General features: G+C 48.0%; 1 protein-coding gene across 1 annotated transcript; it reads left to right on the forward strand.

Annotated features, from left to right (window-relative positions):
* Nucleotides 1-5,037: 5,037 nt before the first annotated feature.
* LOC102030196 lies at nucleotides 5,038-7,104 on the forward strand. The gene is made up of 2 exons (XM_013503629.1): nucleotides 5,038-5,532; nucleotides 6,124-7,104. The coding sequence occupies exons 1-2, from the start codon at nucleotides 5,100-5,102 to the stop codon at nucleotides 6,405-6,407; spliced, it is 717 nt and encodes a 238-aa protein (XP_013359083.1). The 5' UTR covers nucleotides 5,038-5,099; the 3' UTR covers nucleotides 6,408-7,104.
* The last annotated feature ends 3,680 nt before the right edge of the window (nucleotides 7,105-10,784 follow it).

A 10,784-nucleotide genomic window follows, 5' to 3' on the forward strand; every position in this document is an offset into this window, starting at 1 on the left:
TGGGGGGCAAAGTTTCTCCCCTCCTGAGCAGCTCACTGGAGCTCCCTAGGCTCACCGAGTCTCAGCTGTGCACCCTTGATAGTAGGAAGGCCAGAGGGTAGAGTTTCTCCCCTTGCTTTTTAAGTATTTTTATTTAGTATACCCTTCTATAACAAACTTGGATTTTATAGCCACTTGAATTTTAAAGTGTCCCTTTTTTTCCCTTAGATAGTGAACTTGACTGACTGCCAACAGATCTCTGAGTAACCTTGAATCAGGTTACTGATTCAAAACAACAGAGCGGAGGAAAGAACAAGTTAACCCCATAAATTCAAAGCTTGGTAATGTACAAGAAATGTTTTATGCACATTAATTCATTTTTTTTGTTTTTTTGGGGTTTTTTTTTTTGTTTTTGGTTTTTTGGTTTTTCTCCAGTACCGGGAACCAAACTCATGACCTTGCGCTTGCCAGGCAGGCACTTTTATGCACATTAATTCAAACTGAAGCCAAAAGTATTTTTACCAATTAGTTAAAATGTGTAACTTGATTTCTCCTGTAAAACTTCCTTAGGTTTGACAGAACTTTTGCCATTTACTTTAAGCTGGAACTTTTCAGTTTTTAGATCTTTACGATGACACTTTAGGCCTTGTCTCTTTTTTTGTTTTTTACATTTTCTTTGAAATGCAAACATGACCCTTGTTTTGTTTAATCTCCAGCCTGGCCACTCAGGTGGCACCCCATCGGTACATCCCAGTGCACTAGTTAAGCAACTTTATATTTTTATTACAGCACAGATCATTTTTCCAAGAGTAAGGCGGCCTCCTGGATGGGCACGGAGTGGCACCTGCGGATGAGATGAGCGGAGGTGATGACTGACTGGACTCTCTGGAGCTGTGGGCGGAGAGGCAGGCCCTGGCTGGTTTGGGTTGTTATTCTTGTATGGGGGAGGGAAGCCACCATCAGAATCAGCAGACAGAACAGGATAAATCATCTTTCTAGCCTTTCGGGTTGTCATCTGTCTAGGGGATTTAGAATCTAGCTGGTCTGCTTTTATTATTCGGAGAGTTTTTTCTTCTTGGCAGGCTCCTGTCTGAAGCCAAGGTGGCAGGTTTTATTTTATCTTATAATCTTTTGTAAAGCCTTTTCTAATGTATTTAAGGGAGTCATTTTATTCTGGCTTGTATCCATATTTTTCTCTGTAGTGTGTAATTGTGGGCCCTTGAATGAAGTTGCAGTAGACAAAGGATGGGGGTGCCTCAGGGAGACAGACACCTAGGCACCTGCCTGGCAGCTTGCCTCTTGGCAACGCTGGGACTGTCCAAGCTAAGGAGGAGTGTCCCTTAGTTCTCCATTATGTTTTTTAAACCTTCAAAGAAAGCCTGCTGGGCAAGCCCAGTGCGACAGGTCCCTGGAATCGCAGGTTAGGGCTCGCTCAAGCTCTGTAGCTTCTAAGTTGTGAGGGGGAGCGTGCTTTCGCGATGGAGCACAGATGAAATGACCTCTGGTACAGACATTCATTCAGTCATTCAGCAAGCACTCAGAGGTTAACACATTTCAGCTCCTAAACCCCAGGGCGATGCCTAGCTGAATCCAGAACAGAAGCCGACCGCCCTAACACAGGCTGCTGGCACAGGCTTCTTCACTTCACCCCTTCAGGGGGTTGACCTGACAAACAGAAACTGACAGGCTAACTGGGATGTTCCAGGGGGCAACCCTACCTTAGCTGAGCCCAGACGACCTACGGCTTCATTTGTTCTGCATCCTCTAGAGTCCGATGAGGTCACTGCTGCCACACTGCTGAGGAGACTCTGAGGAAAAAGTCAGGGTGCCCTGTCTCCTCTGTAGTTGAAGGGCAAGTCCCTGGAGGTCACAGGCCCTCACCAGTGACCTAAATGGTCAGCATGGTGTCTCCCAGAATGAGCCCCAAAGTTATGATGCGGAACTTAGGACCAGGCCGAACAGACAACAGCACCAGAGGAACTTCGGAAGGCAGTTTTATGATGCTAGTAGGCTGGGGAACTCAGAGGTACAAAGCACCAGCCCCATTTTGACGTTACTGATCACTTATATAGGCTTTCAGAAGGCAGTACAAAAAGGCAGATAGCATAACATTCTATAGTTGGTTACACGTGTCTTTGTCACTAATTGCTAGGCAGAATTTAGTCTTACAGGAACTAGTAAGGTTACTATCATATCCTGGGGGAAGAGTCCATCACTGTCTGAGACTGCGCAGAGCTGTCCTTGAGGTGATAACTCTCTGGGACTTGAAAGTAAACAAAACACCACTGTCCGGCTAAGCTGCACTTATCTTGCAGCTGGCTCCGGGAGCGTAAGTTTTGTAGCTAATTATGAGAATCAACTGTGTTTCCCAGTCTCATTCTTTTTTTTTTTTCTTGGTGCTGGAACTCGAACTCAGGACCTTGGGCTTGCTAGGCGGGCGCTGTGCCACTGAGTTATCTCCCTGGCCCTTGTTCTTGAACAGTGTTAGAAATACACTAGTGTTAGAAATACAGGATTAAAATTTTCGTTACATTTAGAATAGCCTCTACAGGAACAACATGTGACAAGTACATACTGTGTTTTCTCTCCGGTGTTCTGTCTCAAAGGAACTGGGCGCACATTCCTGTTCCCTTCCTGGCGTGCTGACCTCCCTGGTGACCCTGGGCCTTTTAAGGCTCCTAGTGTCCCACCAAGGACGCCATCTCCGGGGCCCTCGCACTCCGGTTCCCCCTCTGCTCCACACTCCCTGAGCACCAGCTGACTGTGCTCCCTCCAGCCATGTCCTCACCTCTGTTGGATAATTTCAGAACAATCCCGAAAGGCGGGCGGGAGGCTGCGCTGCAGGCAGCCTGCCTGGGTGGGGCCCTTCAAGAGCACAGGTGGAAAGGGCACCCAAAGAACAGGCTCCAGTGTCTCTGCCCCATGTGTCCCAGCTTGGAATTGTCTGTCACCACCGTGGGCTTCCCTGCGGAGCGCTAGGGCTGTGTCTGGACTAACGCACTGGCTGAGCACCAACAAGGCCCATCCGGGTGGGCATCTCCACTGACCTCTGGGCCGCCATGTGGGTAGTGTATGAGCCCTTCCTCCTGCTCACACGAGCGAATGTCAGAGCAGACGGAACCTGGGCTCCAGCAACTCGGGGCCTGATTGTGACATTCTGTCTGACAAGTCATCTGGGACGGTTTTTGTCAAGTTGACTGAGTGGAGAAATGGCTTCAGGAGTTTTCTGTTATACCAGCCTTAGATGAGCAACACAGTGGTAAGAGCTGTGGAAGATGAAGCTGGGTCCTAGTTAAAGCGGTGAGGACAGGACTTAATCTGCAATGTACTACTGCAACGGGAAGGAGGAGGCCAGGCATGGTGGCACATGCCTGTAACCCCAGCACTTGGGAGGCTGAGGCAGGAGGATCTTGCGAGGGTTCGAGACCAGCCTGCGCTACAAAGTGAGCTCAAGGCCAGCCTGAACTGCATAGTGAGACCCTGTCTCAAAAAAAGAAAAAAAAAAAGGAGGGCACAGCATGAACTCAACTCAGATTTGTGCAGAAATGGCTGGGATGGCAGGCATGGTGGCTAGAGTGGACATTTATACAAAGCAGGAAGGAGGCTTGGTCTGTGTGGGCCCATTGGGGTTTGCTAGCTGGCACTTACGAAGGAGACCATGAGAAAGGATCCTACCTGTCTTAGGATGCTAACTGGAGCAAACAGTAATTTTTTTTGGCAGCTTTGAGCTTTTTCTGGCAGGCACTTTGATGGGACCTGGGATCATCCTAGTGACGAAGGCCTGAGCTGATAGAAACTACATGAGTGTTTGCTCAGATCTTTTCATGTGGCAGGTGCTGGGTGGCGTGCACTAGATCATTTGTGCTGAGAGGTCGCAGCTCTTGTTGGTCAAGATTGAAGACTAGTTAAGAAGAGGACCCAGAAGGGCCTCGCTAGAGGTTTGATCAAACAGAGAATCTTGGTTCTCATTCAAATGGCTAAAACACCCCACTACAGACTTGCTGGAGGTGATTTTCCATCGCTTCCCTTTGGTTTTTCATTTGAAACATGGAGAGAACAGCACTTCTATACCAAGGCTGTTGGGAGATTAAATGAGATTGTACATAACTTATTACAAGCCTGCGGAGCATGCCAGCTGTTCCTGAGCGGTTGGAGTCAGGAGGCGGGCAGCTAAAGAGGATGAGGATGTGCTTTAGCTGGGGCCCAGGCCTAGGGAGAGTTATCAAGGCCAGGGGCCAGCTTGGACTGCATAGGACGGCAGTGCTTCACAGCCCTAACCTGTGAAGGAATTACCTGGGGATCTGGCTGACACGCAGACTGTGGTGCACTAAGTCTGCCTTCCTAGTGTGAGTATGGGCCGTGCTGCTTGCTACGGAACCCTGCACTGAGAATGGCATGTGGGCAGCACGGCTGGACTTCCAGATGAAGGGCACCACCTGATTTCAGAGAGCCACTAACATTAATATTAGGTGCCAAGAACTGTGCATGTATTATTCTGAATCCTTAAAACAATTGGCACATACTTTTTTTCTGCTCATTTTGGGGATAAGGAGACTGAGGTTCAAAGAAGTTATATGACTTATGTAAGGTCACAGAGCCAGTCAGTGAATTCAAACCCCAATTCAGAAGACTCCAGAACTCTTTCTGCTCTGAGACATGAACTTTTAAGGTCTCTAAGGGGCTTCCCAAGAAGCGCTGGAAAAGGAGGAAGGAAGGGGACGAGGCCATTCCTACCCAAAGAGAGCAGGCTCTGTCCGAAAGAAAGTATGTGAGTTTCTTTGAATGATTCTGTTTCAAAAGATGAGTGATATCAGATTATCCCAGGCCGGGTTTGGTGATGCATGCCTATAATTCCACCATTTGGGAAGCTGAGGCAGGAGGATCGCCGGGGAGTTCAAGGCCTGCCTGGGCTGCACAAGCAAGTTCAAGGCCAGCCTACACTACATAGTGAGATACTGTCTCAAAAAAGCAAAATAAAACAAAACAAAAAACAAAACGGGGGGCTGGGGATTTAGCTCAGCGGCAAAGCGCCTGCCTGGCAAGTGCAAGGTCGTGAGTTCGGTTCCCGGTACCGGAGAAAAACAAAAAAAAAAAAAAAAAACCAAAATGGATTATCCCAAATGCCTCTTAATATCAGGTCTCATGCAGAGGTACCGGCCCATGTGGTCCTGGCCGGACACAGGGTGTGGTGGGCCGGCTGTTTGTCACAGGTTTGCATGTGTGTGTGCAGCTGGGGCACGGGGCTGCAATACATTGCCTTCCTGCTTGTGAGGAAGAAGGTCTTCCGTTTAGATGCTCATTTGCACTCCTCGCCTAACATCATTATTTGGTGTGGGCATGGGGGCTGCCATACAGTGGTCAGGCTCCCAGAACGGGGACAGAACAACTACATTGTCTCAAGTCTCCTCACTCAGTGTCCTGGGAGAGTTCTCAGTTATCACTTTCTTAGGGAGCAAGTGGAACGAGGTGTCTTCAACCTGAAAACACTTAACTGGGCCCTGACAGTGGAGTGCCTGGAGTCTTTCGAAGCTGAGAGGTTGTGCCTCTTACCAGGCGAGTGGCTCAGGGCGCCTCTCCCCGAGATCTCCGTGCTGTGGGAATGATTTGGCCTTTGCCACCTCCATTCCTGGCAAGGAGTCAAGCCAAGAGGCAATGAAGAACAAGCGAGAAAGTCTTAGAGAAAGGAGGCTTCTATCAGAGCAGACTTACACAAGAGCAAGAAAACAGCAAAAAGAGCCCATGCGGACCATCAGGGAGAAATCGAGGTTGAGAGTTAAATTCTAGTTGATGCCTTGGACAGACTGAGCCGCAGGGAGCCGTGACTCTTCTAGGGCTATGGCACATCCATTTGACCTTGAACCGAACACGCGAAAGCGGTGTGGCTGGGGGAGACTTGGCCAGAAGGCAGGATTTGCACTGGGTCTTGGTGAGTGAAATTGCTTGAAGGAGAGAGGGTAGGATGGACATGGGAAGAGGTGAGCCAAAACGAGGGGCCAGGGCTGATGGCTGCACAGTTACAAGAGATGAACCTGTGGACCAACACTCGATGCACAGAGACACACACACACCACACGCCCACCAACACTGCCACACCCTGCCTCCACCTCGTAAGCTAACTCGGCTCCTTCCCCTCCACATAACCAGGTTCAGAGCTTCTCTGGCTTCCCCGTCCTGGTGAACAGCACATGGCAGAAACCTCAGCCCGGCACCTACCGCAACTCCTGCCACCTACCCACATCGCCACGCAGCTACCAGTCAGTGCTAAGCCCGTGCTCTCTCTCCCTGCCGGCCCCAGGCAAGAAGCCTGTCTTCTCTGCAACCAGGTTCCCACGCTGTCCCCAGAGGGATCCCTCAGAAGAACATACGCAACCTCATCACTTCCAGACTTGAAAATCTTGGTTAAGAGGAAAGATGATGTGAGAGATTGAGGCTTATAAGAAAGCCACATCTAGCCAGGCGTGGTGGTACACACCTGTAATCCCAGCACTCGGGAGGCTGAGGCAGGAGGATCATTGCGAGTTTGACACCGCCTGGACTACAAATTTAGCTCGAGGCCAGCCTGAACTGCACAGGGAAACCCTATCTCAGAAAGACAAACAAACAAACAAACAAATAAAAGGCCATAAGAAAGCCACAGAATTGTGCCAAACTGACATATGGATAGTTTAGCGAAACAGAACATAGCTCAGAAATACAGCTACTTAAGGGCACTTATTGGAGACTTGGCCTGAGCCCCCAGTCTCCTAAAGGGATGCATGGCAAAGGCTTAAATAAGAGAGACAAAAATATGTTTTCAAGGGATCCAGAAAGGTCAGAACTCTCTAGGAGCTAAGGCAAAGATTTTTCACAATCCATCCATATTTATTGGCTCTTTCATAAGTCAGAGGGTGCAGGAAGTGGAGACCACATGTAATGGTTGATCCATTGTGTCAACTTGAGGAGTTTAGAAGCTTAACTAAGTAACTCAGCAGTTCTACATCCTGGGGTTTAGAGGACATGTCCTAAAACAGACATGTCCTCTAAAACAGTTGTTTACATCCATGATGTGATGTTTGTTCCATTGTGTCAATTTGAGAGGTTTAGAAATTTAACTCAGTGACTTAGCAGGGGGCCAGGGTCCTCATTTTGTAAACATCCACAGCCATGCAAGAGGAGGGCAGGGAGATGGTGTGAGTGCTACACCTGCCCCAGAGTGGGTGGCCTGCTTACAATATGAGGGAGGAAAAGAGGCTTGTCCCCCACCCCCTCCCCCATTTTGCTCTTGTTGCTCTTGCTGTCTTCTGCTGCCATGAACTATTGTCCCTCTGCCATGCTACCCTGCCTTGGAGCCAGCTCATTACGGACTGAAACCTCCACACACTGAGAGCTAAATAAACCTTCCCTCCTTTAACTCTGGGTGTCAGGTATTTTGTCTCAGCAACAAAAGAAAAGAAAAAGATACCACATCTGAGGCAAAGCCCTTGAAAATGAACAGGGCCTTGAGAAGACAGAACAAAGGCAGTAAATCTTGCTGATTAAGAGAACTATTTGATCTCTAACGTTGGCACTTTCTTGCTCTGGAATAGGTGTTACCTGTCTTCAGAGCACTGTGGTCAGCAGCTTAACCCTTACATAGCCGGCCCCAACAGGCGCTTACCAGTGAAATGACAAATGATGATTGGGAGACAGTCTTTGCCTCATATATGATAGAGAAAATATTAATTATCTGTAAAACTGGCTCCTGTAACTCAATTTTAAAGAGGCCAACAATCAATCCAATAGCAAAAATGTGCCAGTGTTAATTCCTAGCCAAGGAAAAATACATGCCTGCATATGGGCAAAGCTTACTAATAAGAGAAACACAATTTAATGTAATAATTAAATGCTATTTCTCACCTATAGATTAACAAGGCTAACAAAAATATCTGAGCTGGCCCTGGTGGTACACACCTAGAACCTTACAACTCTGGAAGGCTGAGGCAGAAGGATTGCAAGTTTGAGCCCAGGCTGGACAACTTAACAATTTAGTGAGAGCCCGTCTAAAAAAAAAAGGCTGAGGTGTAGCTCAGTGCAAAGGCCCTGGGTTCAATCTAAAAGAAAAAAATCTGATAGCGCTCTGTGGTACAGCACTTGCCTAACATGTGCAAAGTCATGGATTCTATCCCAGCACTGCAAAACAAAACAAAAACAAAAGAAATTAAAAGACTGTATTGGTTAGGGTGGAAGGAAACTCAGACATGATAGAGGATAGGACATAAATTACAGCTCTGTGGAGGGAAATATAAAAGGTCCCTAACTTGGGACGGTTTGACTGAAGATTTTTAAACTTTATGATGGCATGAAAGTGCTATGCATTCAGAGGAAACCAGAGGTAGGTTTTTGTTTTTATTTTTGTTTTTTTAAGACAGGGTCTCATTGTATAGACCAGGCTGGCCTTGAACTCACTATGTAGCCCAGGCTGGCCTCAAACTCACAGCAACCCTCCTGCCTCAGCCTACTGAGTGCAGGATTTCAGGCAAGCACCATCAAGACCGACTCATACTTTGAGTTTTGAGCCTGTATCCTTTCCCAGCTCCTGATACAGCCTCCAGTCCTCTCTCATGATGCTGGGTAGACAGTGGCAGGGAGCAAACCCCTGATCGACCTCACAATCAAGAGAGAGAACTATAGACACTGCAGTATGTAGTACAGCTAAGCTAGGATTCTTGGTAGGTTAGGTACATTACATGTATACTTTATTCCCCCTTGAGACATATTCTTGCTATGTAGCCCACGCTGGCCTCAAATTAACAGAAATCCTCCTTCCTCAGCCTCCTGAGTACTAGAATTACAGACATGTACCATCATGCCCAGTAAATATTAAATGCATTCTTGACTTATGATACTTCCAATAGAAGATGGAGTTATAGGCCATCCCCCCATTATAAGTCCAGGAGCATTGTATCACAATATTTACATTTAAACTGTGAATATCCCTTGATTTAGTGGTTCCAAGTAAGTGCCATACATTGTGGCACTGCTTGTAACTGCAAAAGATTGGACTGCAAAAGACTGGGAACAACCTAGATGGTATCCACAGGAAGTTCTCTCCCCCCAACAGGAAGTTCTTTAATAAAAATGGAACATGTAGCCAAAAGAATACCATGTCAAGAAAAGAGAGGGTCTTAGGCATAGAAACCACCCTTGGGCCAACATTAGTGCTTTTTTTGTCCTTGGGTTTGAGTGGATGGTGCTGGGTCCTCCTGTGACTTTGACAATTCCCTGATGAGATCAGAGTCACACAAATGGGCCTGGGTCACTGAGTTCCCACCTGGAGAACCCCAGGCGTTCCTTGCCAGTGAGAAGCAATTTGACAAGGGATTTTGTTATTTGGTCACGATTTTATAGTCCTCCCCCAGCCCCCCTGTCTCCCCCGCCCCTCTCTTTTGAGACAGGGTCTCTATATGTAGTCCAGGCTGGCCTTGAACTCATGGCAATCCTCCTGCCTCAGCCTCCCAAGTGCTGGGATTACACGCATGTGCCATCATGCCTGGCCCAAGGGTATATCTCTTACAGAAGTTCTGTGACCATTCTTTTGCCGACAGAATACCTTTCTTTTTTCCTAGTATTTGGGACTGAACCCAGGGGCTTGTGCATATTAACCAAGTGTTCTATCACTGAGGTGCATCCCAACCCTTAAAATATTTTTGCCAGCTGTTTCCCAAAGAACTAATATCTAGAATATACAATGAACTGAAAAAAATCATATCCCCCAAATTTAAAAACTCAGTCCAAAAATGGGCATCTGAAATGAATAGACACTTTTCAGATGAAGCAGAGATGGCAAATAAATATATGAAAAAATGTTCAACTTCACTGGTCATTCTAGAGATGCAAATTAAAACAACACTGAGGTCGGGGATATAGCTCAGCAACATGGTGCCTGCCCAGCAAGCTTGAGGTCCTGAGTTCAATTCCAGGTAACAAAACAAAACAAAACAAAACAAAATCAACACTGAAATCCCATCTCGCTCCAGAAAGAAGGGCTATTTTGGTGGCAGTGTAGACTGGTGCAACCAGTGTGGAAATCAGTGTGGGGATTTCTGAAAAAACTAGAACTAGAGGTTCCATTCCAGCCCGCTATTCCCCTTCTTGGTATCTTCCTGAAAGAATTAAAAACATCTTACTACGGTGATATATGCACACCCATGTTTATAGCAGCACAGTTTGTAATAGCTAGATCTGGGAAACAACCCAAATGCCCACCAAGTGATGAATGGATAAAGAAGATGTGGTTGGTTGGTTTTTTTTTTGTTTTTTTTTTTTTTTTATACAGTGGAGTGCTGTTCTGCCTTAAGAACTCGCACCGATCCTCCTGCCTCAGCCTCCCGAGTGCTGGGCTTACAGGCGTGCGCCACCATGCTCGGCTCCCCCAACTCTCTTGCTTCAATATTTAAAACCAGTCGTCTCTGCTCCCGTCCAATCTCCAAACCTATTCACCTCCTTCATGGTCCTTATTGTCTGAGAGGACCTCGTGTTTGATTGTAGGACTGGTGTCAGCCCCAAGAAGTCAGGATCGCTGTGGTTCAGGCCTGTACGCATTTGGGGTTCGGGCGCACATCTGGGGTCCAGCCAGCCCGTGCCGAATTCGCGAGGTCCGGCGCTTCTACCACGCCGGGGAGAGCAGCGGCCGCGCGCCGAGGGCCCGGGGTCCCCGCCCTCCCTCACGCGGGCTCGGTCGGCCCGAGGGTGGGAGGCCCCGGCCCGCTCCGGGCCCGCCCCCTTCTGCCCATTGGCGGGCGCGCCGGGGAGGCGGGGCGGGCCAGGCGGGGGGCCCCTCGGCCCTG

Source organism: Chinchilla lanigera, unplaced genomic scaffold (genome assembly GCF_000276665.1).
Source record: "Chinchilla lanigera isolate Chin_1 unplaced genomic scaffold, ChiLan1.0 scaffold00081, whole genome shotgun sequence".
In the NCBI taxonomy this organism is placed as follows: Eukaryota; Metazoa; Chordata; class Mammalia; order Rodentia; family Chinchillidae; genus Chinchilla; species Chinchilla lanigera.